The sequence below is a fragment of the Stegastes partitus genome, unplaced genomic scaffold (assembly GCF_000690725.1).
Source record: "Stegastes partitus isolate 25-593 unplaced genomic scaffold, Stegastes_partitus-1.0.2 Scaffold133, whole genome shotgun sequence".
In the NCBI taxonomy this organism is placed as follows: Eukaryota; Metazoa; Chordata; class Actinopteri; family Pomacentridae; genus Stegastes; species Stegastes partitus.
Window position 1 is genome coordinate 15,478 of NW_007577864.1, and position 26,297 is coordinate 41,774.

The following is a 26,297-nucleotide window of genomic DNA, read 5'->3' on the forward strand; positions in this document are numbered from 1 at the left end:
GTCAGCTTCTGTCAGGGCAATCAGCAACACTCAGCCTCCCTTGAATAGCCCGCACAGCAGACGGTAAATATTATTGGCATTCTGACACCCTCTCGCTGCGACGAAGTGTGTAAAATTGTTAATAAGGAACATGATGGGGCCACTGCATGCCGTCCTGAGAATGGAAAAGCTTGCTCTTGTTGGCAATTATCCAAATAACAGGATGAGGCGTCTGAGGACAGGTGATTTAAGTCCTTAGCTGAGTGGTGGAGAGGTTTGTTTTGGCAGGGAGGAAGTAAAGAAAAGTCACCGGGGTCACATGGTAAACATTGTCCTTGTGCTTTATCCATCAGCGCAGCTCCTTATAAAATGTACATGGAGACCCTTGTATGCACTGTTTGGAAAAATTGCTAAAGACGCCATCCATATACGAGGCACTTGAGCACTTGAGGGCTATTGTACATTATGTATGATAGTAATCTCAATGATACTAAAACAGGTAGGCTAAAGGTTGTCTGTGAGTCAGCTTTAAGTACGGCTGAGAACGAGCTGCTTGTTTACTGAAATCCACCGTTATTAGTTATTTCTATGCCTCCCTCTGAAAGTCTCAATGTGACACTGTGATAAGGCAAACAGCATTCCTCCCTTTGCATAGGGCAGGTAAGTCATTATTTTTAAAGGCATAGTATCTCCAAGTCGCAGAAGGGCGCCTTGATAGCAGAATAAAGTACACAATCGTAAACGTTTATGCCAGTATTTCTCACTGTATGATTACGTTTTTATGGTTCATATTCTGATATGGCTTGTTTTTGCTGCCACCGCCAGAGAAATGAGACTAGGCCCAGAGGTGGCATTTCTCCTTTACTTTATGGCAGGGAGGGGAGTGAGGAGGAGGGGAGGAGGGAGGGTGGGTGATGCCTGGAGGTGAGTCCTGCTCAGTTTCGTTTGGTAAACACACTGCCAAGCTAAATGGCTGATCAATCAATTTCAGTGGGATCGATCTGCATCAGTTCTGCCTGCATGCACACACCCGGAGCCACTTTATTGTAAATCAATCATTTTGAAAACATCTCACAGAGGGGCCCGTCCTCACTAACAAGCCATCAATTCCAGCTGCCTGTGTAGCACCCTTATCAGGCCACAAATCAGCAGCCACACAAACATCTGCTCCATTTCCATCGCTTTCCCCCTCTGCCTCACTCCGTCTTTTTACCCCCAGCTCCGTCCCCGCCGCTCGTTGTGTTTTGATGGTGTGTCTGGCGAGGAGAAGAGAGGAGAGGCTGCGAATCTTCACCACACCACTTAAGATAACCCAAGGGTAATAGTGTTTGCACATTTGAGAGAGAAATGAGGACAAATGCCAGGGTGGGTCATACATTCTCCTTCTGACCGGCTGTTTGACGTTGGAGTGTGAAATTGCACACTTCAGCTGAGGGAGGGAAGAGGAGGAGGAGGAGGAGGGCAGGGCCCAGAGACTTATGAGATGTCCACTGATTTCTAGCTATGAGATAGGAGTGGCTCGTTGTCTGAGAAGTCATCCTGCCACATCATAACACCTCAGAATTGGTGCTGCTCATGATGTTTGAAGGATTCTCAGGAGATATCGCCGTACCCTTGACACAGGCGACACAGTGTTTAGTCAGTGTATCGAGAAGCAGATTATTTGAGTTGGAAAATTGCTGTGTTACATAAAGGTTAAAAATCCGTTAACTTTGGCGCTATTTAATGACATGCTTATCACCGTATGGGCTTTGCTTTGACATGTTTTAACAGGGGAGGGGAAAGAGGATTACTTCCTCTATAAATCAGCTGCCCCTGCAATAACTGTATCTGCAAGCCAAATCCACATTAAGATGCTACGCACCCCGATGTGATGCACATTCACGGGGCCTGACATGACAGCGCAGCGAGATACCTGTTATGATGTCCTTTGCTCATCCACTGTCACCGTCTCCGCGGAGATATACGAGCCAGTGCGGACAGAATGCTATTCCCACCCATCACTGTGGATCCCCATTGATTGACAGTCTGACAGGTGAAAGTGATGGAGCAGCTAATAGCATGTCAGTAAACGTAAATCAAGACTAATGCCTGACTCAATGGATAGGCGGATTGGTGGCGCAACCTGGACGGCGGGGTCACCAACCCCTCAGCAGGGTGGGGATTGGTAAAAATGCTGCATGCATTCATCTAAGGCGTCCCCTGGCGATAGTCAAGGTCAGACGCTGGGTCTATTGCAGTTTAACTGTACCTGTTTGCACATTGTAAAGTGGTGACGTGACATGCGAGTGCACTGATATGATTTCTGATGATGAAGGTACAGCTTGAACAGTAGCAGTGTTAATCCCAGCGGTGGGAACAGCACTCAGATGCTTTACATAAAGGCCCTGCAAATATCAGCTACTTACGATGCACAGTGAGGGTCTTCATGACCACACAATTTTATGAATCAAGTTTTTTGAAGCTAAATGTTTCTGTGCATTTGATGGCTTTGTGTTTATACTGAAGGCAGAGCTCAGCGGGGAAAAAGAAATGTCATGTAGGTCCCTGCAAGAGTCAGGAATGAACAACATTTGAATCAAAATGAGACACTTGTGGGATTTTTTTTTCTAATGTTGTCTGGCTGTTGTTGCTTAAATCTGAATAAACTGCAGCCACACAGACCTGAAGTGGCAGGTTAGCTGAGGTTTTAAATGTACTGCTAATATATTAGAAAGATATAAAGCTCATGGAATTTGTTTTTTCCTTAAAATACTTTTAGTTGTTCCTTATTTCGTAGTGATAATTAAAAAGAGAATACAGTGAAAAGGTTATTGGAACCAGGAATTCAAAATATCGGTTAAAAAAAATCTACTTAATTTGATTAAATCTTATCTCAAGTATGTTAACACCTAGTAATGTTCAGAAATATCAAAACACTTTATCAAATTATTGTTGGGACTTGCCTCTCTTAAAGGTTATATTGTCATTTATTGTAGCTGTCATTACTGAATTGTATGATATAATTCTTATAAAGAATATCAGGTCAGGTAGGGAATTAATCCAGATATTAAAAATAAAACAACGTTGCATAGTGTGTGTATGTTTTGCATGAAAAATCTTACTTTGTAGATGAAGGCTGTAGCAGTAAAATACATTTTGTGGACTAAAGTATGATAGTTCCCTTGGCAAATGGCAGCACAAAACTTAAATTCTTACAGAAACTTGACATTTTTCAAATGTGTATTACAGCAGAATTACAAGTACAGTACTTGCAAATGTACATCATCACGTTGCACTGATGGTTATTCACAAAATGAGTGCAGCAAAACAACCGAGAAAAGCTTTCGTTGCGTGAATAAAAAAAGGGCAGAATTTCAACGTTTAGAACACAAATACATCCATTTTAATTTGAGAAAATACAAAAAGAAACCATGTACAATCTATGTACAAACTTTTTGTACAAGACAGTATATTTATCAGCAGATTATATTTGACAGAGTCAGGTAGATCAACTCAGCACCATCAAATAATCCATTTATCCATCATAACTAGAACACATCCAAACTAATTAGACTGCTATGTCAAACTCCTGTTTGCTGCAATGATGATGTGCCATCAAATCATATCTGTGATACGCAAGAGCGATAGCCTGAATTCTTCCTGAACTGATAGGCAGCCAAAAAAACAAAAAAAATAGTCGCAACTTTTCTTAAAAAAAATTGCTGAATGCAATTTTAATGTATTATTAAGACTTGAGACCCACCTCCCATCCCCCATAAGTATTTTATATTCTTATATATCTAGTACAATTCCCAGCAAGTAAGTTATTATATCCATCCTTTACAGCAAAAAATAGATTAACAAAAATAATAATAATACATACTTTAACAGTAACATGTGACGCATCATACTCTTTGATTTGTTCAGTGGAAAACGACACATCTGATGTTACAGGCATGGGCCTCTATGTGCATCTTTCAGTCATCCATGTCTCACTACACTACATGAAACAACCTGTAACCAAGCACACAGCGATATGTGCGGTTCGGCCGCCGGAGCTTGTATCTGTCTGCCCCAGCAGCCCCTCAGGCCTCCTAAATGCCACTTTTCGCTTTAGTGGGACTTTTTATGGGCCCTCCTCTTGACCTTCTGCACTGCCTGGCACCATACTGGCATGGAGGCATTGATGGCTTGGATGTTCTCCATGCCAGTACAAGACACTGTTCTCACAGTGTAAAAAAAAAAAAAACACAACAACAACAACAACAAAAAAAACGCCTGGACTCGACTCCCTCAAAGCGAGCCTGTGTCCCTGAATGACTGAAGGATGCTTTGCTCAACTAAACAATTCATGGCACTTCAAAAACACTCTAAAAACTTTAGAGGTATACAATGCAAAGACCTAAAAACATCTAATAGAGACATTTGAAAAGGTGTAGGAAGGAGAGACATCTCAGTCCAGTGTTGTGAATAATGCCAGCCTCAATGAGTTGCACAATGACGGTTCAGGTAGAAAAAGCACAGTAATCAAGTATAATGAAAATAAATGGTGCATTACTTTGTGAGTTCGTGTTAATGCCAGTTTGCAGCATGTACCGTTTTATTTATGCGCAGTGCTATGTTTAAGTACCTTCAAAAAATACTCTGTAAACAAATAAGAAGCAGTTGTGACAGATAATGACAAGCTGACAAAATGGAATGTAAACCCTGTAATAACACAAAGTAATAAAAACAGGAAAACTAAGGATGTTCTCTCTTTTGATAACAATTGCTGAATTGGTGCTACCTTACATCTTAGTAATGGCTGTTAAACCAGATCGAATTCCGCCTGACTTTTCCTCGTGTCACGTACAGTACTTGAATAGTCTCCGCATTCCTACAAGAATCCAAGATCTTTCATTTTCCAGATACACGTTTGTCTTTTTTTTTCTTTTCTTTTTTTTAAACATAACAATCAGTTTGTCGATTCTATGTATAATGAGTCATTGCCATTATCAAATATTAATAATTCCTTATTGTCCAGGCTAGCAAGTATGCCATTAACAACCCAATTATACATACATTTTACTCACATATTTTCTGAAAAGAAATCTATTTGCTACAATGTGTGACAACGATGTAATCACAGTTCAAAAGTTCACTTCAGGACAATGTGTATGAGGCTTCAGTATAGTTGCACCACACCCAATAGACGGACATTGAAGCTCAGATCATTTTGTTTGAGAAAGAAATGTGGTCTATATAATGGGTTGAGTTTACACAAACATATTTAGCACAATATAATCTTTTCCATGTTCCAAAATTGGCTTCTATTTTTAGAATGACTTTTCCTTTACAGCCTATCGAGGAGGATCTCTGCAATAAACAGACGGCGTCTCCCTGTCACATCTGAAATCATGTTTTTGTGGAAAACACCAGCACACTGTGCTGTCGTGTACACACTCTTCCTTCACACTAGGGACCTAATTTAGGTCAAACATGTCTAATGAAGGTCATTCGGTTCTGGCCTGCACACAGTGGGAGCGACTTTATTGTATTTTCATCATTATTACCACTCTGATCTGCTCTCAAATTAAATACGTTTCCCCCCCAATGCAGAATTCTTTTACGTCTATCATTTCATATGCATGTTCTCAGCGAGGGACGCTTAGTAGCAGACACACTATTTAGTAGACACTGTATCTGTGCAACTAAAGGAGGCTTCAGATGAGCCTAAAATTATTTCTACAAGCACTTAACAGAGCCGAGCTGCCAGGCTGAAGATGGTGGTTTTCAAAATGCAAGCTAGTCTAAGCTTTATTAGCTCCAGAGTGATGCAGTTTGTTAAAGAGGGGCCAAGAGGGATAAAAAAATAATCCTTTGCTTTAATACAATGTGAAATAAATAGTGATATAGTCAAACATAAAATCATTTGATATGTCGTTGTAATTAAAGATATTAATTGAGCCTTTATCTCCTAAATTACTTTTTACTTAGTTCTTGACTAGAAAAATAAGTACAAATTGATTATGTTTGTGGATACAAAATAATTATGTTTAAATGTGTAAATCCAACTACATACTTGTATGAAGGTTACTATTAGGAGTACAAGGCTACCAGGTCAATCCTCCACTCTTGTCACACCTGGATTTGGATCTACGAGTGCCTCGACATGTGCAAAATAGGCTCACACACGGGCTAGCGTGAAGAACACAAGTTCCTCTAATGTCATTATGAGCAGTCTATGGCATCGTTGCATTCCCGCCAACTATGCTTTAGCGTTTCCCCATGTTAGCGGACCGAACACAGCAGCTTAACTCCTGAGAGTTTTGAGGCATGTGACATCTGGATTGGCAACAGAGAACATCCAAGCTCTTTACTGCCTCTGTGCCAACCCTGTGCCAGGCAGTTGCTCTGATCAAAGGAGGACCCATTGATGCCCACTGTAATGCAATATGTGGCATTTCTTTCCTCAGACATGAATTTTATGTAACAGACAAAACATTAAAAAAAACAAAAACAGTAATCCACCCTTCTTTGTGATCCCAATTCTGCCGCAGATAACACGGCAATGCGTTTAGGGTGGGCACGCTGCTGCTGCTTATGTTAGGTCCGCTCAATCATAGTTGGGGATGTTGAATGCAACTTAATGTCTTTGTTAGTAGATCCAAATCCTGTAGACACTCCTAGTGTTTGTTTCTACCATGACTTCATTTTTTTTTTCTCTTTTTTTTTTTTTCCGAGCTAAAATCCCACATGCTGTTCCTTCAAAGGTGCACCATCACATACAAACCAATGGAGGGGTGGGTGACGGCACTGATAAGCGCAACACCAGAAGGACAAGTGGCTGCGATGCGCGCACACACACACAAATACACAGAGCGTGTACAGAAACACCCCTGAATGCATGAAGGACGGGGCGGGTTGGTTTTCCATCCTTCTCATGTATTCGGGCAAATTAACCACACTGTATCTGTTATGAAGGGCGGGGAGGCTCAGGCACATATCATGCGAGCTTGAAACGGAGTCACAGCCTTTTGTTTTCTGACGTATCAGCAGAATACATGTAGGTACAGGGTTTTCGTTCAGCCAGCATACACCAACACTGCACCATTCTCTGAGTTCTTAGATTATTGTTTTGCAAGATGATTTTTCTTCTGCAGGCCTGGAATGCTCTCACTCAAAACGAGTCAAGGTGAAACAGCAAACCTGAAGCAATGATGTACAACAAACCAAGAACAAGATTAGTATGCCTCCGAAGCCAAGCAGCCCTTCCTTCCTTCCTTCATTTCTTCCCTCCTTCCTTCCTTCCTTCCATCTCCTCAGAGACATTTTATTGGGGCGGGGGTTCTGATGTTTCCAGTTGTTCTGTCAAAAGAAACTCATTCAGTTTTAGTGCAAATAGAACAGAAGCAGACAGGAGATATGACGCCGATGAACCCAGCTGGTTTGATGTGACACTTCTGGGTGAATCTTTGGGAGATGATATGATCAGTTTATCGCTGCAACCCTCATCCTCCAATAACCAGTCACCTTAGCCATGGAGTCTGGTCACATGAACAGCTGCACTACAGCAAAGAACTCCAGGAAGTACTCTTTTTTTTTTTTTTTTTCCTTTTTTTTTTTTGTCAACTCTTAAAATAATTCCAAAAAGTGCTAGGGGGGAAAGGGGCTGTACAATCCTTATTGATTGTCATTATGTACATCTCTATGGATACATTAATAAATAAAACAATGTCCAAGAGCATGGAAGTAACATTAAAGGTATACACATAGGAGGTCCCTTCCAGTCTGGGTTCCTGTCCAACCCTCGATTAGAAGAATGAGTGAAGAGAAATGTGTCAGTCTTCTGCATCCCTGTCGATATCATCATCGTCACTTCTCCACTGGTGATCTCTTCCCGTCTCTTTTGAAAGAGCGTATAGATGTCTAGTGAGTCAGCAAGGAAACCTGGTGTTCAGCATTCATCTTCAACTTCTCTGATTGGTGGAATCAGACTACTAGTGGATTTGTATTGGTTGACTTGGTTGGCCATGTGAGTGCTCATGGGCTTGATCTGAATGTTCCGTGGGTAGGCATTTTCTGGTTCATCTGTAAACCATTTCTTTTCTGAAGAGGACAAGGCGAGAGAGGAGGAGGGGGGAAAAAAAGGAGTTAGTCTGAAAAGGTATGCAACATTTGGTCATTTACAACCATACTGCCTCAGTTTAAGTGATATTAAGATTTGCATGGCATTCTTCGTGATTAGCATCAAACCGTAAGGTCCCGGTGAAGTTTGGGTTCTTATGCACTGAGCCAATTTGAAGTTGACATGGTGGCATTGTCCATTTCCAATACAACTTTGCAAGTATGTGGACGTATCAGAATTATGTTGTTTGTTTTTGTAGTTTCTCTTGTAGCCTCACTAGACAGATAGTTGTGGTTTTATTGATATGTTTTCAGACATCTGTCTCTGAGAAGATTTCTGCTGCCACCGCAACATATGCAAGCATGGAATTTAGTCTGTGGTGCACACAGCATTTTGAAATCACATCTAAAGAAACTGTCTCAAGCTTTTAATGGGACTTCTTTCTACCAAAATATAGTCTAAAGGCTATTGAGTGTGTTCTGTTGACCATCAGGACTGAAGATGTGGCAGGACTGCATGCAAAGTCAATGCAAAGATGCAGCTATACACTTACAGTCGCCAATTTGCCCGGGGCGGTGCGATGTGAGGGGAATGTTGAAAATGATTTGAACTTGAGCAAAAAATTCATGCTTATTCCAAGGTTGTGTATCTCTAATTCATGAATATACCGAGTCAAAGAAGAGAGACTGGAGGAAAATTACAGTTTTGATATTAGGTGTAGTCGGTATTAAAGTATACCATGGGATTTAGAAATCCAGAGATGCTTAATAATACATTGTACTCCGTTGCACAAACTGCTCTGCTACAAATCAGTCATGATACAACTGAAAATACAGTCCAGCAGCTGAGCGGACAAAGATTGTAGCTACCAGTGGGGATGCAGGAATCCTTGCTTGGTAATATTTGGGGTTCAAACACAACGAATCAGGTGCATGAGTGTTTCAAGTGCATCATCTGAACAGCAGAGTGGGGAAAACAGGAAACACAATCACCTCAACTAAAGACAGAATGAGTAAATACGCTAATTTACTTGATAAAGAAACCTGATTGATTAGGTCTGCTAGCACATAACGAAAGGAGGAATTTACAACCTTATGTTTTAATAGTTTGTACTTGAGGTTTCATTGGGCTAAATTATTCTCATTTTCCAATTTATATGTACAAATGTTTCTATCTTGTTCAGCCAAAACTCTTGCAAGACCCTCTTAAACGAATACATGGTCTTGCCTATAGGAGTGTGTCTTCTTCATGGTGTACGAGGTGCAATCAAGACATTTGAGTGAACGATTCTGTTCCTGTTGCACGTGAACGGGACGCAGCACAATTGTGTGCATGCAACAGATGCAAGCAGTAGCTGTTGTAGGTCAGGATCAACGTACCCTTAAGGGGATTAATACGGGGACCTGTGCTGCCCTTGTTTTTGTCACCACTTTACTATTTCAAGATGGACCTGCCGAAGCTGCACTGTGAAGTCTGCAAAGATCTCAGTCAATAGGCCCAGGATGAGGCAACCTTCATGTTGAGGGTCATCACTAGTGTCAACAGCTGGGTCTACAGCTACAACCAGGAGACCTTGCAGCAGTCTTTGCAGTGGGAGAGCTCGCAGTCTCCAAGAATGAAGAAGACACATCAGGTCAGGAGCACACCAAAAGCACGGTCATTGTTTTCTTCAACATTAACGTAGTTGTGCAAAGTGAATTGGTCCTCCGAGGCCAAACTGTCAACTATTATGTCCTGGGGTGTCTGAAGGAGAACATTTGACCTGGACTGTGGTGCCATGGCGACTGGTGCTCTGACATGATGCACTTGCTAACAGTGCACTGAAAATGCTATTTGACTACACACAATTGTTACCCCCCATTAACCACTTCCTTTTCTTCTCATAGTGAAATTTAAGTTTAAGGGTCACTCTTTTGGAACATCTTGCAAAACAGAACTTTCAGAAAGCATCGCAGGAGCACTGGGAGCAGTGTGTCGCTACACAAGGGGACAACTCTAAAGTGGAAGGCGACCAAATTTAGGTCAAGTGCCTATGGTTTTTATAGACACAGACTCAAAACTTTTTTGATTGCACCTTGTACCTTAACCCACAGAACAGCTTATCTGTGAATGGAAGGTTCAGCCGCTCATTTGTACTTGCACTCTTAATGGTACACTTTCATTCAGAAGGCACATAATATAAGTCAAAAGACTTCATTGCCAGCAAGACTCAATCAAGATACTGGAATGGGACAGCACTGTAGATGACTAGTGTCATACATGTATTCTTCTTTTAGTTTTGTTTGTTGGTTTGTTTCTTTACAAATACTATAACAATGGATATGCCACAAGACTAAGCTGTCACACAGGCTTACACTACACACAGTGGCCAGTGTGTTAGCTGCGAGCAAACTACAGCGTCTGCACAGTTGGTACTTTTGCAGTTTGTGGTAAACAAACACAGACACGTCTTCTAAACGTCTACGCTCAGTGCTGTGAGCACCACAAATAAAATTCCCTTCAATTGCATTTGGGTTGCCACAGAAATCACAGAAATGGAAGACTTCTCAAGAAAAACCTAAAACTATCTGCATGGTTATTTACCAAGACTGTTAGGTTCTTAAACTAATAATTTACAAAGTAAATCCTGAATCGTCACATTTCATAGTAAGCTCTCACGTAATCACTGTCAGCGTGAGAGTGGGGAGGAGATTTGAAAGAGTCGGGATGTGTCATTTTGGAGAGACTCTCTTCATGATTAAGTAGGCTATGAGAGCACTGTTTCTGAGGAAAGGGAAGGGTGTATGCCAGCTGTCAGAAGTTTGTAAACTCTCTCCCAGCACTTCACAGGCATCTGCAATGCCATTCAAGATGTCACTTCCTTTTGGGTGAAGTTGTAATATCAAATTTTAACTTTGCTATGTGGAGCAAACCTCGTGTGCGTGCGCGTGCGTGTGTGAATGCGTTTGGTGTACATGCAGGCTTACATGTGCGGAGATTCATTTGTGTGGGCTCGCTTGTGTGTGTGTGTGTGTGTGTGTCAGCAAGCTTAAGGCTGCAGGGCTGTGTGTTACAGCACAGACATTTGATGTGTAGAATTGTGCCTGAGGTGAAGCAAGATGTCTGCCATCTCTCTCCAGAGTCTGTTGCTGATACGGTGAACTTAGTGATGTCGCCTCAAACCACCATATCAGGTGCACAGGGTTACAAGGAGGAAACTTACAGACTCATATCCCCCTTCAATTTAAACTTTAAATTGGTCACGCCTCCCACTTTCTTGGTGTGACCGATGGCACAGGGCTGGACACACTTTCTTAAAGTTCTGTGAAGAAGTAAGCAATTTGGCTGCATCAGGGGGGATTTGAATCAGTCTGACCTACATGTGAGCTACGGTGTTAGGCTCGTACAGTCGGAAAACATGTCATTACTCCGCACTTTATGCTGATGCCGGTGTAATAAAAAAAAAAAACCTACTGTACTCAATTGGAGCACAAATATCTAAAAGTCTGCTACAGTCATCTGATAGCATTCGATAGGAGGGAAGATGCGCAAACACACAGACCTCTCACACAATGCAAACCATCTCAAGTTCAAATAAATCATAAAAAAAAAAAAGGCATGATAAATAATGGAAAGAAACAATGTGGAAAAAGGATTTGTCTGGAGGAGAAAAAGAAAACTCATATCATCAAGTAAATAACTGAGGTAAAAAAGGCACAAAAAGAAAGGGAGGAGGGGTTCGTCTCAACCTCATGCAATGTGGAGATGGTCCTGATCATGGCAGGGAGGAGGCAGGAGCAGCAGCAGACATTTTGCTTTCCAGATGAAAGCAAAACTTAAACTGAGGCATGGTTTACTTAACATCTGAAGAACGTAATAAATAAAACAAACTCCCCTCGTCATAACAATATCCGCAGAGGACATAGTTATGATCAGAACCCCAGGTAAAAGGTTGCTAAGTCATGCAGAATCGTTAACTTGCATACCTTGGCCCATTCTATTCATCCTTGTTGCACTTCAGAAAGAGAGGTAAGTAATCTACTGTAAGTGAGTAGTATTTACAGTCAATACACAACTGACAAAAGACTACCAGTCTACCTAATGCTTACATATTCTAACTATATGCTACATAATACATCTTAATTTTAAGATGTATTGAGGGCTTATAATCTACTGTTCAGTAATTCTTGAGTACGATTGTAACAAATCTGCATGCTTTTAGACTACAGTTTCAAAAATAATTAATTCATTCTCCCAAATAAATCCAAAAATTTGGGGTTATAAAATAAGGAATATACTCAACATCTAGGTCAAAAGATTTCACCAAATTTGAAAAATAAGCTTATAACTGTGTAATAAACAGAACAGGAAACCTGCTCAACATGGACATGCAATAAAGCAGTACAGATGCACCATGAATAACAAAATATCAACACTGCTAATGAGGGATGAGTATCAGCGTATCACTAATGTCAAGCCAAATTTGGATTAGATTTATATATCAGCTACAGTAGGTTAATCACAATACATTACATCCATGATCCAGGCGTACTGATCATGTGCACAAATATCCAACAAAACAACTTACTCCACAAATACTACGAGTTAGACACAAAACGGCTAAATATTAAGACGTACGACAGGTAGACCAAACAACATACTGAATGTGTGTCGTGGTTGAGGCGTTTACTGTAACTTTGTTTTCCAACCACAATGGCTGTGTCATCCAAACAAGTGGGTTTTTAGTGTTTACACTGCCAAAAAGCTTAAAACTCGTAAGGAAAGAGTCGCGGCAGCAGCCTTTTGAGTTTAATAAATGAATCCAGCTTTTCACAAAGTGAGTTCACCGAATCGCTAATGTCATGTTATGATTGCCGTGACGTGAGAGTGAAGACCACATGCAGATGATTATGAAAGAAACACACCAACACTGGGCATGGACGCAGAGCAACAAACCACAAACGCACAGTGCACGGTAAATCATCGGTGCATGTGTCGTCACAGTCTGCACACAAACACACACACCTAGAAAGTACGGGTCAGATATAACACACTTAAAAAAAACATGCAAACTCAAACGCTACAGGACGTGTGTGCGCGCTTACTTCTGTTTGTCGCGGGCCTCCCGGGTCTTGCTGCTGCGGTTCTGCCGGTTGGAGGGGGGGATGGAGTGCACGGAGGAGCTCTTTTTGCTGGAGGAATGGGAGGAGTGGGAAGAGTGGGATAAGCTTGTCCGGGACTGGCCAGCGTTGTGGTCGAACTGCATGAGGCAGAAGATCAGGTCTGTGGGCACCAGCTCAAACTCGTATGGGGGGTTCGTGATCACATATCTGGGGCAGAAAACAAAAGGATTAAACTCTCATACATAGAAGAAAGAAAAGGTTTGACGACAAAGGCAATTGACATCTACTGCACTAGAACACTTGAAGAGGGCAGTATAGGTAGCAAACAAACTACAACTTGAGGAAGGTGTAGGAAACTGCATCGGTTAAGATTTAAACCTGCAGTGCGGAACTTTTATCTTTCCCCTTGCGGCAGTGAGAGGAATTACAACTTTTTAAAACTAGGGGTTTTGCTGTAGTTGCTGTTGTCACAACCCGATATGCAGCCTACTTCATTTCTGTAGCTATGAATGCTGCCCTAGTCGGCTCTGGCAAATCAGTACTTTCTGGTGCAGTAAGGCTACCACAGAAACCAGATTTAAAACTATGGTATACTGCGAAATACAGAAAGATTCTCTGAAAGGTTTATTGAGGGCTTTAATGTAGCAGATGGTCATTTACATGTCTGTTAAAGTCCATCACTTTAGCTTTAACTCACAAATGACTCTATTAGACGACTATATTGATGCCAAATAAAGTACGATAAGATAGGAGCAACTTTATTGTCCTGAAGGAAATGTTTCTTGGACACATAACTGCAGCTCACAGTGCATAAATACATCACTCACATACAAAGACCAGAATTAGGTTAATTTTGTCTACTCTGATTACAGGTATACAGTTTCTTCTCTATCAGACAATGAGTATTTTTAAGTAGTATTTTTACCCTGACATGTTTCGAGACACTGACGTCTGTGGTGACGTGTATTTATCAGCTGGCGGTTTCCTGGAGGCGTGACCACCGGACGGCAGGAGGCGTGACCCGTCGAGCAAATCTGACAGATTGCCAGGCGGGTCACGCCTCCAGGAAACCACCAGCTGATAAATACACGTCACCACAGACGTCAGTGACGTTTCTGAGGAAGACTGAAGTGACAGTCGAAACATGTCGAGGTAAAAACAGCTCCTACTTAAAAATACTCATTGTCTGAGAAAAAAAAAAGAAACCTTATACCTACAAACTGCACAATGCCATTCGTTCCATCATTATGAATGTAAATTAAAAATAAATGTGTCTAAGTTCCTCAAAAAATAAATAGCAATTTGATTCCAAAGAACACTATAAGACAATATGGACGTTCTCTACCTCTTTGATTGGCACTACTGTACATTTTATGTTACAATATATTAGCAAACATTTATATTATTATATATTTTTTTATTTTATTCAACCCATTTAAGTCATTGTAGAAAACCTGGCCGTTTATTTGCACTTGTTTCTCACCGAACTCCAACACCAAAGTTTCCACATCATGGGTAACAAAGTCCATCTATGACTCATTTTATTATATGAAAACACTTATTTTGACACTGGGGGAAAAAGCTGCTACTGTACCGTTTTGTGCACTGGCTTGGTGTACTGAGATGAGCATCTCTTAATCTGTAGATTCCGAAACACAGCATGTTGTACGTCTTCAATGCTTTACAGAACAAATCCCCGTAGCAGCCGCCGTCCTGATGAACAATACAACAAAGACACCATCAGCATGTGTTAGATCATCCCGGCGATCTCGCTTAGCGGCAGTAAAGGTAATTCTCTGGAAAGCTGCAGTGAAAATACAAGTGTTCTGTAATGTTGTGTTTTTGCTTGTGAGTAAATACCAACTGTTGGTAATGCAGATTGTAACTGAGCAATGTTTCATAATGATGCCGTAAGTCATTTGAGAAACAACAAAATGACTTCTGAATCGGAGGTTTTGTACAACAATAACAAAAAAAACCCAATAAAAACAAGATTGGAAACAATTAAACTTGGTGTTTTCCTTGATGGTGTTTATTGTTCTCTCCGCCTCCCTCGCCACCCACTAAGGCCTGCTTTGCGTGATCACTGTTCTTCACATCGGATTAAGGACCGCGAGGAGCAGAGGCGGCCAGATGTGTGCTGCTGGGTAGTGCCAAAACGTGTCATCTCTACTTAAACATCCACTTACCCCCAAGTCAGCAAATGGCCCGTCGTAGAGGGCTAGCTGGGCGACGCGACACCTGTCTCTGTTGGCCAGTGTCTGCGGTGTGCTGTAGCCTCCTCTGAGAGCGTTCTCCTCGGCCAGCAGCGCCTCCAGCTCTGGTGTGGCTCCCCCTGTGACCAGCGTCCGAATCAGCGTGAGGATATTATCATTGAAGTATGTCTGGGGAGAGGAGAGAAGGGATCTGTGTAAGCAGGCGCCGTTAGAGTCACAAGGAGGGAGGTGGCAGATGAAAGCACAACTTGTTATATCAGCACTGTTTCTTCACATAGAGAGGAGACGACCTGTGGACTTTGCTTTCTGCCTGATTACTGTCATTTTTATTTGTTTTCAGCAGCTGTAAAATGTTGGTTCATCAAACTACTTAAGGCACTTTTTCTCAAGTGTTATCTCACCATGCGGATATTTTAGATTTTATTTACTCAGGTTATCCAACTTTGGGGTTTCCACATCGACAAATTTCACTTGAAAATTCAACAGTGAGATCTCAACATTTACACTTTTCACTTTACATCCAAAAAAGGGAGACGGCTTTCTAAAAGTAATATGAACATATGTCATTGTTCAAAGCTAAAAGCACCAAGAATTAAATTAAATTCACATCAACTGTTTATGTGGGGAGGAAGGAATCTCAGAGATGAATATCTTTTTTTTTTTTAAATATATATATTTCGGCTTTTTTGCCTTTATTTAGAGCAGTAGAGATAGACAGGAAAGGGTGGAGAAGAATGGGGAGGACCTGCAGCAAACGGTTGTGAGCGGGAGTCGAACCCACGACCGCTACATTGTGGAACTATAGCCCCAGTTTATAGGGGCGCCCCTGAATATCTTTTAAAAACAAAAACAAAAACAGAGAATAAACCATCTTTATGACTAGTTTCCAGTAGATTTAACCCTCCTATTACCGTCAAATTTACTGACATCCTTCATCCATGGGTTCAATCTGACCCCAGCAATTTAACCTCCAGAAAATATCATAATGAAAATTATTCCCCAACTTGTGTAAATAGCCCTTTAAATAAAACTGAAAAAATGATGTCAATTACTTATTTTAACATTGAATGGGGTCAAACCGATGCCAAAGATAACAGGAGGGTTAAGTTCAAATATATTATATTTTATTGCAAATTAAAGGACGGCCTGGTTAATGGTGTTTTGATAGGACTGTACCCAGTAGGATCATCACATTATGTAAGGTAGAAGTGTTCCAACAAAGCCCTCCTCTTTTCTCTGAGCACACTATTTCATTTTATGCTGTGCAACGTCCATTTTCCCCTCTGAAACAACGATTTGACTGCGCTCTGTGGGTGTCAGCTTCTCTTGTCCTTCAAGCCGATCAGGACCTGCTTTTGCCACGCGTGAAGACAGCCGATGTCACTCGGCAGCCGGGCCAGAGTGGCAGCGCCTCTCACTGGGCCCCTGACAGGCCTGCAGAGCCTCATGATGGATGAGCAGTGTCCATTAGCTGGCTTCACCTCTGACCAGCGCCAGACTACAGCTGACGCCTGCTCTACTCCCCGATCAGCTCGGCTCTGCATGCCCCTCTAACCCCTCATTCACCGAGAGGACTGCTGGAATTAAGCCATCACGGCAGCAAAGGGGGAAAATAACACAGTCGGTCACGAGAGGGATGGCGAGCGGAGGTTGTGGGTGGGGTGGGGAGAGAGGAAGAATTAGTTGTAGAAGATAATTTTTTCCCATCTCCTCCTTTATCTCATCTCCAGTGCAGTGATGACATTGTCAAAAGATGAAAGAGTATTTCTTTGGCCCTGTTGGAGCCCAGCTTGAGTCATCGCCATTACGCTAACCTTCCACACTTATTTTGTTAAAAGATCTAATCGGGCTCTTGAAAGTTAAATTCATAACACTTGGGTTGAGGAGTGATGCCAACAATTTCCCTTTTGATGTCAGCGGAGTTGGCAGGCATACGTGATCAATGTACTGTACCATTTCATTTACCAACTTCTGTCTGCTCGAAATGCCAAAACAGTACATCTACTGAAACTTATCGTTACACTTCACCCAAAGAATTTTTTTTATTTACACCAAGTCTGTAACGTTCATGATGTCATCTCGGCTTTAAGAGCAACTGCTGATACATCTGAATGCAGCTTTTTTTTAAAAATATAAATACACTTAAATATTTAGTCGTGACCACAAATGAAGGAAATAAAAATAGAAACAACTGCTGCACTTTCAGGTTATCAACTTCTAATGTTCTCCCAGGTTCATCTTTTGAGTCTGAATCCCTTCAGAAGTTGCTCACCTCTTCCCCCTCTCCCTGCAGTTTCCACCAGTGCAACAACATGCAATTATTACACAGTGGACACAGCATCCACCTGTACTTTGTGTGAGACTTCTCCCTCCTGGTTCACCGTTTGAAATTCTAAAATATTGCTCTATTATCACAACCCAAATATAGATAAATCAGGAAATAAAAATTAGAATGTTTAGTAAATTACATGACTTCTTTGGGGGGAGGAGGGATATAAAGATGTAAGAAGAAGAAACCCTCTCCAACACAGCGAGTTTACAGTCTGCTTGAGAACTCACCGCACTCATCAGGGAGTCGAGTACACTGACAGCGAAGGCCGTGCCGCAGGCGAAGGGCTGAGTGAGGTACAGCTCTGTGTCTGGGTCGTCATCATCATCTTGGTCCAGGAACTGAACGTTCGAGTCGTTCACTGAGAGAAGGGGGGAAGCACCGCTGAGTTAGAGGAGGGCACTGTGAAGTCCACACGCTCACACATAAACACCAACACACCTGAGAGTTTAGGAGTAAGGATTTGTTGTTGTTGTTTTTTGTTTATGTTGAGTTGCATTTGAAAAGATTTGGCTACATCACGGTAAAGTCTCAGGTATATAGGTATTGATGGAGGGTTGGAACTCGTAATATAATGTAACTTAAGATGCACATTATATTTTTGCTTTTACACCGCAAAGTGCACTTATTCTTAACCACAAGAACTTTATTTCTTCTCCAAACAATTGACATGTTTTCATAGGTTCTAAATAGCTGTCTGAATTAGCAGTCGGGCTAAAAAATAAAATAAATAATAAATCCATGTATTGTATAATTGTTTGGAATGTGAAAAAAAGCGTTTTTGACTATGAGTAAAAAATATTTAATCTTATATGTACTGTATATAACATGCAGGGTGCATTTCATACATTTAGACAAAACACAACTTCAGGAATATTTAGAGCATCTTATGCACACACAGTGATAACCATTGCAGAAGTCCCCAATTTTAGCACCTCGGTCGTCACTGCATCTTTTTTTTCTTTTCTTTTAGCTCCACACACACGAACAGACAAATTAAAATGCAGTGACCAGACCTTTCTTTTCAAAGAATAAACAGTATTTCTTTTTGCATCCAGTGAACATCGAGACTTCAACAATGGCTACTGTCTCACATGAGAAAACCATGCACTTCAAAAGTCATGCTATGCTTTTTTTTTCTTTTTTTGTAGAGCTTTCTATGATGGATGTGTTTGTCACATCATCACCTTTAATCTCACATATTTACCTGTGCCCTGAAAGTCAAATTTAAGCCAGGTAACAACACACTTCTTATAATCACGATTAATAATAATAATGAATCAGGTCTGCCAAAGGAATTAAACGGCACAGTGTGAATAAAAAGCAACCCAATACTGAAAGAAAAGGGATCTCATTCATAAGTGGGTAGAGTACAAAACACCACCCTGTTGTGCGTATCTTTTGCCCTAAATTGCATCTCTAGCAGCAGTGGGCAGCTGAGGGCCGATAAACCAATGTCGCTTGAAAAACGAGCGTCTTACAAGTTTTTGTTTGACTCGTGTGATACGTGCTTCAGAGATATGCTATGCTATGGAGAAGAGGAAAAAAGCAAAAGAAGCTGGCAAATAAATTTTAAATAAATAAACGGCTTAAAAGATGGATTGATCTTGAGTTTTTCTTTTTGTTTTTGAAATCTGATTTTTTCCTTGGCTTCCTGTGAGCTGTGGAACAGAAATGTCAGTCAAAGAGACAAGGGGGGCTGATGCAAACAGGCCCGGGCCAAAGGAGTGAACGGGGGTGAGTGGGGAAAAAAAAAAAAAAAAAAAGGGGAGGTTGGGGTGGCTGAGCATGTGAGTGTGTTTGCAGGAGGAGGGTTTTGGTGAGGGGGCCGAGGGGGTGTTGCTATGAAAACAGCCACAAGGACAGACTGAGCATCTGTGTGTTTCTTTAACCCCCTCTGTCACAGTAGAAGCGTGATAGGGAAAAAAAAAAAAAAAAAGAAGGGGAGGTTGGGGTGGCTGAGCATGTGAGTGTGTTTGCAGGAGGAGGGTTTTGGTGAGGGGGCCGAGGGGGTGTTGCTATGAAAACAGCCACAAGGACAGACTGAGCATGATCAAAGGCCGAGCGATGCTCTGCAAACGCAACTGGAGGAGAGAAAAAAAAAAAACCCCAAAAAGAGTAGAAAAAAAAATCATTAAAAAAAAAAGGGCCAAAACAAGACAGTCAATTTCAACCAGAACGAAGAATAAAAATGTGTTCAAAGTGAAGCCATGGGAGCAGCGAGGGCCTTGACTGCAGCCAGATAAATCAAGACAAGCTGATGAGGAGCGGGGCGGCGGAGCGAGGGAGCGAACGGCAGCACAGGACAAAGGCTCAGCTTACCCAGCTCTGTTATCATTTGTATGTTGGTTCCACTTTTTTTTTCCTGACTGAGTGAAACCAATGGCAGTAGTTTGCCAGGTTTAGCTAATGGTGATGAGACAGTGCAGAGAGGGGGAGAAATGGGTGTCGTTATTGAAACAGTTTCAAAGACTGCAAAAAAAAGAAAAAAAAAGAAAAAAGAAATATCGTTGTCTTAGGCTACCCCTGTCAACTCCGGAATTACTCTGAAACACTCATGGTTGTCCGGAGTCTAAAAGTGAAGCGCCCCGGATTAGAGCGCACAGTTTCGACACAAAGCCGGAGCTGTCACGACGCTACACCACGACAAGAACAATAAATTATTTCATGGTGAAACAGTGAAAAGGATAAACAAGGTCTTATCCGTAAACACACCTACTTCACGCGCCATGCAAACAAAATTGATCATGCAACTCGGATGAGGCGTGTTTTTTATGTTTCAACTTGACTTTAATCTTCTCCTGGCGCTGCAACCTGAATATATGACAGTGTAATTACAGTATATGGTTCCAGTGAGACATGCAGCCACCCTCTCTTCTCTATGCTCTTACTCCTTCCCCTCCTGAGGGACAATGTTATCACATCTAGTGTTTGCTGCAGCTGTGAAATTTGTTAGCAACCCGGCGTGCAGAGGCACAACTGCTACCGGTGTTCGAGTCCAGGACGGAAACCAATGACTCCAACGCGGACTATCTAGTTTTGATGATTACATATGCGGTCAGCGGTGTAATGGGAGAGCCTCGATTCGGGTAATGGCTGGCCCGGTTACAAGTAACATTAGGTGGCTCCTTTCTCTCTCTCTGGCCTTTTCTTAGCTGGCCTCATGCTCCATTGCTCCCTAATTGGGTCAGGGGAGACAGAGTAGCTGGTCTCTGGTGCTTTAGAAAGCCCCTCAGAGATCTGAAAGTTTCATGAGTCCCCATCACCAGTGGGAATACAACCACTGGCATTGTTATTAATAAATGGACCCATTTTGCAACCGAGGCACTTTTTTTTTTTTTTTTCCTCTACGTTTTCTCTCCTCTTTGCTTTTCTCCCGCTCTCACCCTATCCATCGGGCTGAGTTTCTCTTGTCCATTAGGGGACAAATTGCAGGAGATGTAGCTTTTGTCCCAAAAGTGCCCGTCTGACATCTTCAAGTTGAGTCACCGTTTGACGAGAACGAGCAAGATCCGATAACTGAACATGAGCGTGAGTTGGGCAAAGCTAACCGGCACCATGAAAGTGAGCAAAAATTCCACACATGGCATTCCTTAGTCCGCTTGACCTTGAATGAGTTGGAACTTTTGGTAGCAGAATGGAGTCTTGGATTATCGGCTCTGTGTGTCTTTGTCTGGGGATGGATAATGAGTTGATCTGAGGTTTACTGGGCACGGGCATGCGACGTTGTGCGTTTGAGGTGGGCGGGAAACGGCTTTACCTAGTTCGGTGATGATGGGGATGTTGGATCCGGTGGTGACGGAAGCCTGACGCACAAAGCCATGTACTGGACTGCTGTCTGGAGATGACCTGTCCATTCCAGGAGGCGTGAAACCTGAACACAACAGGAAGCACAGATATAGGCTGCAGAACACATCAGAAAATAATATAATGGGTAGCATTAAGAGATCAAGAGGTTGTAAAGCTTTCCTTTGTTGCAGAACATATACAATATTTAAAAACACTGATACTTTGCTAACATTGTGCTGTTGGATAATCTCCATGGAAAGGGCAGGAAATATTATCTCAGCTTTGTCGTTTATATTCTGGAGCAATTTTATATTTTTTTAGTGATGCAAGATATTAAAATTTCTGGCCAATATCTGATATTAAGATTTCTGATATTGCCGATAACAGATATGATCCATGTCGATATTAAATTTTTGTTCACACCGAAAAACAAGTGTAAGTAAGCACTGTGAGAGCATGAAAACTATTCAAAAGAAGCCCAAATTAGACCACATAGTCTTCTTTATTACGTAACAAAAGTAAAACACATTTAAACATATTTAACATTCAAGTCCAGGAACATTTAAGTAAAAACATCTGTGAAATAGCAGCGATATCAAATGTAGAGACGAAGGCATTAATGTTAGACAATCATTGTTTTTTTACATGGGCTAAATTTGGACCGATACTGATAAATTGGAAAAAACACTAATATCGGCCGATGCCGATTTGGTCGTTGATATATCGTGCATCCCTAATTTATTTATTTTTTTAAAGAAAATCTCCTTAGTTGCATTGTTCAAGTTAATATTCATCGGTGTATCTCTATTTGCTGTGTTTCCATCTGTCTTTTTTATTATTTATAATGAAATTGATACAATAAATAAAGAACAATTGAAAAAGAATGAAAAAAAAAAGTTAACTTCACCACAGCAAAGCCTGTGAGTTACCAATTAATGAGATCAAAAGTATTAACTGGGTTTTATTCTCCATCATGAATCACTTTACTGATTTAGTTATGTGATCTAATACAAAATATGAATACGTAGAAATAATATATAAGCAATAAATAAATATAGTCATCTTGTTTTTGCTAACTTGGCTGTTTTTCTGTGACAAAGATTGCAATAGGTTGTGTATGATGTGTATGCATTGCCTTTAGAACCCACAGATTACAAAACCACAGTGCAGTTACTATAACAATTACAGTAACTGCACTCTGCTCCATTTTGTAGTTTTTGTGTCGTACATGCTGCAAACATGAAATGTTATTTAGTTTAACAATTGTTAATATGGTACACAACCATTAAAAAAGTCAGAGTCAAGGCTTCTTTTTTAAACTAGATGCTAGTTTTAGTTACTTTTTAGAAGCTTGGATTCACAGGGTAGTAATCTGTGTTACGTTATTTTCTGGTGAAGGAGAAACACACTCTTGTTATTGTGTTTTACTACAGAAGTATCATGAGCACAAGGACATGACTCGAAACTTTGCAGCAGTACAATTATCCAGTATATTGCACTTGTCAGCTCACTCGGCATTGAGTTGTTGATGTGTGCTTTCTGTATCATTGAAATATGTGGATTGGCAGAAAAAGGAAAAAAAAAAAAAAAAACAGAGAGAGGGAGAAGAGGGCTAAGTAAACAAGGCGCCTGCCTAAAAATTGCAGTATGGATACTGTGCTTTTAGGGGTCAGCTAAGACATATTTAGCATTCACATCGCTCCATCAACGGGCAGACATAAATTTTATATGTTGTTCATTTTGTTACGATAAAATTGGTGAAGTGGATCCTGAAAACCTTTTATCGGAAATGGTGTGGCACAGAACCATGAAATACAAGTGCAAGTGACAGGAGTATGAATTCACATGACTTCACATTTTTGCATTTCCTCAAAGTGACAAGTAAACACCTTAAATCTGTAATGCTATATGCATAATGCATCAACTGTGTTTTGACATCCATCATTTAGTGCTGACTACAGCAAAATGTCAGCTTATAGTGCCACCACCAAGGAAACATAATGCACGGAATATATTCAGGTCACAAAGTTTTAAAAGGATTGCAAATTCTGCATGTGTGTGTGTGCGCGTGTGTGTGTGCGTGCGCCTTTCCTGTCAAGAAACTCAATGAGCTGCTTACATTACAAAAGAGATCTTTCAGCCCTTTGCAATGGAAAAGACACCAGATAGTTTAGTACGCAGCAGGAAGCACACACTGAACTGAAGCATGGATAATCATAACTTTTGTTACACCAATTATTGAACTAGGAAATAGCAGCGGTTTGACACTGGGTGTCAACCGGGGAGCACAGGCTCAGATAGTGCGAACATCATTTTGTCGATGTCCATAAAGGATGATGTTTACTCCACTGGAGAGTGACAGCAAGTTTTTTGGGGATTCTACCTCTAAAACGCTGCTCTTACGGTATCATAGTGAACATGAAGACAGTGCAGAGATGTAGGAGTGCAGCTTCCGTTCTTCTGCGCAATGCACACACCAGAAAGTGATGCTGGTGAAATCAGGGATACACGAGGCCTGCTGCTGAGTCGCTTTCAAAACCCGTTACAGGCTACAAACAGCTCAAAAGATGCAATGCGACGTGAACTCGTGAGCTCCAAACAGAGAGCTGTATGTCTTCACTGAGTACTGCAAAAACAGCAGCGCCGAAACGTGTTTATCCACCTGATCACTCTAATCTCCCTCTGAGTTCATGCAAAAGTTGAATTCCAACATGAAACACGTAAATGAAGGTCTTGTGCTTCTTTATGCAATTAAATCTAAAGTCCTTCTGCATAAAATGATAACAATTATGCTTCCTAAATCCTTTTTTACTGATAGTTAATTATGTCTGGAGGTGTTTGTAACCTCATATGCATGTTTTATAATCCGTATATCTGTAAAATGAACTCAACAAAATGTGCGGCCCACAATAGAGAAGCAGTTTCAGAAGCAGCCCCGATCACACACGGTCTCTTCTCTTCTGGCTGCTGCTACTGTACGGCTGTAACTTATTTTGTTCAGCTACAATGTACAATAGACAAGCGAGATCTGGGTTACATACCCCCTTATCCCTGTAGCCCCGCAGGCACAGCTATGCTCTGTGGTTGACTACATGCTACAGCAGCCGTGAGAAGCTCTCCCCCAGGAAAGCCAATGTTTACTTATTCATTTGCACCTTCTAAATTCCACAGACAGTGCCTGAATGGGAGCATAACTAGGAGGAAGGAATCCTCGCAGCAATACCAACAATACAATAACAGCGTCTGAGCATGTGCGCGCGTCTTGTTGTGTATGCGTGATCGCACGTCACAGGGTGTGTGTGTGTGTTTTCTTAAATTGCTGGTTAATGTAAGACCCAATTATTGATAACTCCATGCTCCGTCCATCGATCCGGGGAGAAGCTATAGACCGGTGGGCTTCTGTATTGAGGTGACTTTCTGTGAGTAGTGCTCCCCAGAGCGGCGTGCTCTCAGATTTACCCCTGCTTATTGTTCCTTGGTGGCGGTGCTATCGACAGCGTATCACTCACTCAAGCCTGGAGAAATAACAGCATTGGCATTCTCCTAAAACATGTGGAAGTGCTCGGCACTAAAAAATAATAGCCTCTTGAACCTTCAACTTTGATTTGTATTTACAACAGTCACTGTGGTGGCATTAAATAGTGTTGAGCTCAAGGCATGCCATGCCTTTCAAGCTAATCATAAACTGAGGATTACCTGTTTGTGGATGTTTGTGGATAGATTGCTTTGGCCTGCATGTGTGTTACGCGCACAAACATATGCACACACGCTCCAACACACAAAAAAAAAGTGTGTGCGTGCATGTGTCGCTGTTTTGTTGTGACTAATGAGGAGCAGCTGAATTGGCCTGCCTGGTGATTTGTACTAGCTGCTTAATGATGATGAGGCCTGATGGGATGCCAGGTTCGTATGTTTGTCTGCAAACATCAACAATCTGTTCCAGACGATCTGCCAGACTCCAGATCAGGGGGAACAACATCAAATGACACAGTCATGTTGATTACATCATTAAAAAGTATTATCAAAGAGGTTTAGCAGCATCTAATTACCAGGGACAAGACTGAAATCATCTGAAAATTACGTGGAGTAAACACTCTTCAAAGGCTTGATGAAGCAATCAGCAACGTGTTTCGTGTGTGTGTGTGTGTGTGTGTGTGTCTTCAGGAGTTACAGTAATGTCAGTTTATGGTTAATACTCAAAGCAGACTTGCAGGGAATTTCGATTAAGAACACTTATAAGACAGTGCTTGACAAACTATATCCGTCCCTCCTGTGTGGCCTTCTAAACCCCCTCCAGTCTTTTCCTCTCTTCTTTTTCCCTTTCTGACTACTGTCTTCCCTCCCTGCCATAACCTGTCCCTTTTGGGCAGCAGTGTACATGGAGTCTAATAGGACGCTTCTTACCTTGGGAATTAGCCTGTAAGACCCCAATGCTGTCATCAAACTGCATAGATTTGATGTTGAGTGATGCCAAGATGCATTCCTTATCCTGCAGTGAGGCATCTTCGATATTGTTCTGATTGGCTGACAGTATTACGCACATGTCGCAGAGGTTGATGTTGACAGCCCTTAAATCTGCCCGACTTAATGGTGTACCCTTCAGGGTGAGGAGAACACAGAGAAAGAGCAAGACAGCGAGAGATAGAGAGAGAGAGAGAAAGAGAGAGAAAGAAAAACGCAGAGAACAGACAGACATGGGGGAGAGAAAAACAAATTTAAGAAGTGAGCGGAGGGGAGCTTTGGGAAATTAGTTAACAAGTATTCTTGTTTTGAGGCGATGACATTCCACTGAT

At 41.5% G+C, this 26,297-nt stretch overlaps 1 protein-coding gene across 1 annotated transcript in view; it reads right to left on the reverse strand.

The window, feature by feature from the left end:
* Positions 1-7,954: 7,954 nt before the first annotated feature.
* Positions 7,955-26,297, reverse strand: part of kcnma1a (potassium large conductance calcium-activated channel, subfamily M, alpha member 1a) — a 146,322-nt gene continuing 127,979 nt past the window's right edge. Inside the window, exons 23-29 of the mRNA XM_008278792.1 lie at positions 25,909-26,101; positions 21,476-21,589; positions 17,946-18,076; positions 15,360-15,554; positions 14,765-14,883; positions 13,153-13,377; positions 7,955-8,049 (exon numbers count right to left, since the gene is read on the reverse strand). Of these exons, the coding sequence (XP_008277014.1) occupies positions 8,028-8,049; positions 13,153-13,377; positions 14,765-14,883; positions 15,360-15,554; positions 17,946-18,076; positions 21,476-21,589; positions 25,909-26,101 (999 nt within the window). The 3' untranslated portion in view covers positions 7,955-8,027. The remainder of the gene's footprint in view (positions 8,050-13,152; positions 13,378-14,764; positions 14,884-15,359; positions 15,555-17,945; positions 18,077-21,475; positions 21,590-25,908; positions 26,102-26,297) is intronic.